This window comes from Eurypyga helias, unplaced genomic scaffold (genome assembly GCF_000690775.1).
Source record: "Eurypyga helias isolate BGI_N326 unplaced genomic scaffold, ASM69077v1 scaffold37609, whole genome shotgun sequence".
Classification (NCBI taxonomy): Eukaryota; Metazoa; Chordata; class Aves; order Eurypygiformes; family Eurypygidae; genus Eurypyga; species Eurypyga helias.
In genome coordinates, this window is record NW_010273359.1 from 10,858 (window position 1) to 13,472 (window position 2,615).

At 46.6% G+C, this 2,615-nt stretch overlaps 1 protein-coding gene across 1 annotated transcript in view; it reads right to left on the reverse strand.

The window, feature by feature from the left end:
• The window catches only part of LRRC8A (leucine rich repeat containing 8 family, member A), a 6,520-nt gene extending 5,219 nt beyond the window's left edge, over positions 1 to 1,301 (reverse strand). The window contains 1 exon segment of the mRNA XM_010159456.1: positions 1 to 1,301. This exon segment is cut by the window's left edge and continues 37 nt beyond it. Within this exon segment, the coding sequence (XP_010157758.1) occupies positions 1 to 1,301 (1,301 nt within the window).
• Positions 1,302 to 2,615: the final 1,314 nt, after the last annotated feature.

Consider the following 2,615-nt stretch of genomic DNA (forward strand, 5'->3'; position numbering starts at 1 on the left):
ATGAAGAGATGCAGTTCCAGCTTATCCTGGGAGTTCTTGGTGATCCTCTGACGCAGCTTCTCCAAAGTCCACTCATTGTTGAGGTTCAGCTGCCGCAGCTTGTTCTCGCTCACCTCCGACAGGAAGACAGCGAAGCGCTTGGAGTACAAGGGGTCATACTGATCGATCAGGTGGAGCATAAACGCAAAGTCGTTTTTCACGTCGGGAATGTCACTGTAACTGCTCTCCTCCCGGATGGACTCAAAGGAGTATTTCTTGAGCGATCGCCTCAGCATCCACCAGAGTGTGTACATGCAGATCAAGCCGTAGAATATCACCAGACTGATGTAGAAAGATGCCAAGATTTTGAAAAGAGTAGCCAAAGGATGAGCACAGCGGTACATCCTGTAGCCAGTCAAGCTCTCGATGTCCACTTTACAGTCAACATCAAACGTTATGTTGTTGACATAGTAAACAGTATAGCAGATGATCAGAATGAACTTGATCACTTTGATGATGGTCTGTCTCATATACAGGCGATAAACTATATCTCCCTCTTCCACATGCGTGCGGAACTTTTTCACCTTCTCAAAGAGTGCTTTGGCTTGTTCGCCTTCCTTTTTGTCCAAGACACCAGTCTCCGACCGGTCCACGATCCCCTGCTCAATTCGAGACTTTGTTCTCTGCAGCATGGGAACGGTGGCTTCCACATCCTCACTGACCGTGGAGGATTTTTTGTCCATGGAGCCATTCATTTTCCCAAATGCTGGCTTAGTATCACTCTCTTCCACCACTGTCTCAGATAATGCCCTCGTTGTCCACGGAGAGTCAAAACACTTAAGCAAAATAGACACAAAGTGCTCCAGCTTGGAGCTGGTCCTCGGGAATTTGAACCAGAAGTTGCTACAAGCCAGGAAGATGAGAGTATGTAGCAGCACCAGATAAGGAAAATACTTGGCAAACCAGTGAAGACGGTTCTCGTAACACACCGCATCCACATAGTTATACTGGTGCCGGTCCAAATCATATCGGATCCCAGTAGGCCCTGTATCAGTAGAGGGAACAAGACTAGAGTTATAGTAGGTACGCTCTGGGGTTACAGCTGTCCAACCTCTAACCGAGTCATTGCAAGAGTCTTTGGTAACCCATTTACAGGGCAAACAAATCATTTTGTCCTGGGTGACCTGAAGCGTCCCTCCAAAGACTGCAATCATCAGCATCACTATGGAAATGTAGTCCGTGAAGACATCCCACCATGGCTTCAGGATGCGGTATGCTGGCTGAGTGTCAGCGAAGTAGCGCAGTTCAGTGACCGGAATCATGATTCACCTGGAAGAAAACCAGAAGCAGGCATTACTAGCTTAAACCGTTCTGTTCTGCTTTTTGAGAGGGCATCAGGAAACTCATGGATAAAGTATTGACACAGCAACACTGGAATTAGTTGAGGCCTAATTTCAGTCACTTTAAGACAAATGAACGAGGCTTCCTGCGAATAACCCGCTACAGCTCAGACTGTGAAGTTAGTTGGTGCTCTCTTTGCTGACAGACAAATTGTCACAAAACACCAGAACTGGTACTTATCATTAGCAGTCTGGGGGGGCAAGACATTCACACTTAAACAAAGCTCACAGGACAGACTTCAGCTAGCCTGCCAGACCAGTATTTGGAAGTTCATCGTTTTATCTAGGGATTTTGTTTCAGGGATGAAGGAATTTGCCAGCACTGTTCAAAGAGATAAAATCCACACCCAAAGCACAGTAAAATTAGCAACAAACCCATGACAACTGAGCTAGAAAATAGTAATTCTACATTCATACAAGGGCGGGTGTCTGGAGGATGGGGCCAGATTCTTTTCAGCAGTGCCCAGTGACAAGACACAGTGCAACGGGCACAAACTGGAACAAAGGAAATTCCATCTCAACATGGGGAATAACTTCCTTGCTTGGAGGGTGTCAGAGCACTGGAACATTGCCCAGAGAGCTTGTGGAGTCTCCTTCTCTGGGGATGTTCAAAACCTGCCTGGTTGTGTTCCTGTCCAACCTGTTCTAGGTGAACCTGCATTGGCAGGGGGGTGGACTAGATGATCTCCAAAGGTCCTGCCAACGCCCGCCATGCTGCGATTTGTGTGGTTCTCAAACTGCAGGGGCAAGGAAGAGGATTTACATACAATACAGTTATAGTTCCTAGAACCACTTCACTGACGCAACTCAACGTCACATCAATAAAGCAACCTGGAAAAGAGAACAAAGTTGCCCGAAATCATGACTTTTCCTTCCACATGAGGAGCTTTGGCTTCCTGCCCTTGCATTACCTAATCTTTCCTTGGAGAATTAGTTACTTGCCTTCTGATAGATTCAGCACTGAATTCCGCTAACAGCTGCTCTTTGTCTTATTTACTTCAGAAGCAGAGGAAGGGGGAAACATACTTGGAAGAATTCACTTTCCTGACCAACCACTCCCACCTAGAGTTCATCTCAGCTGGGATTTAAGTGTCACAAAGGGAATCAAAAGGTTCTGGGAAGCAGAAGCCTTATGGCAGCGCTTGTTCTGTCCTTCAGACTTCCAGATGAAACTTGTAGCACATTCTTCAACAAGCCACAGAAAGCCTGAAAGTCTGAGGGATCCATGGATAACCA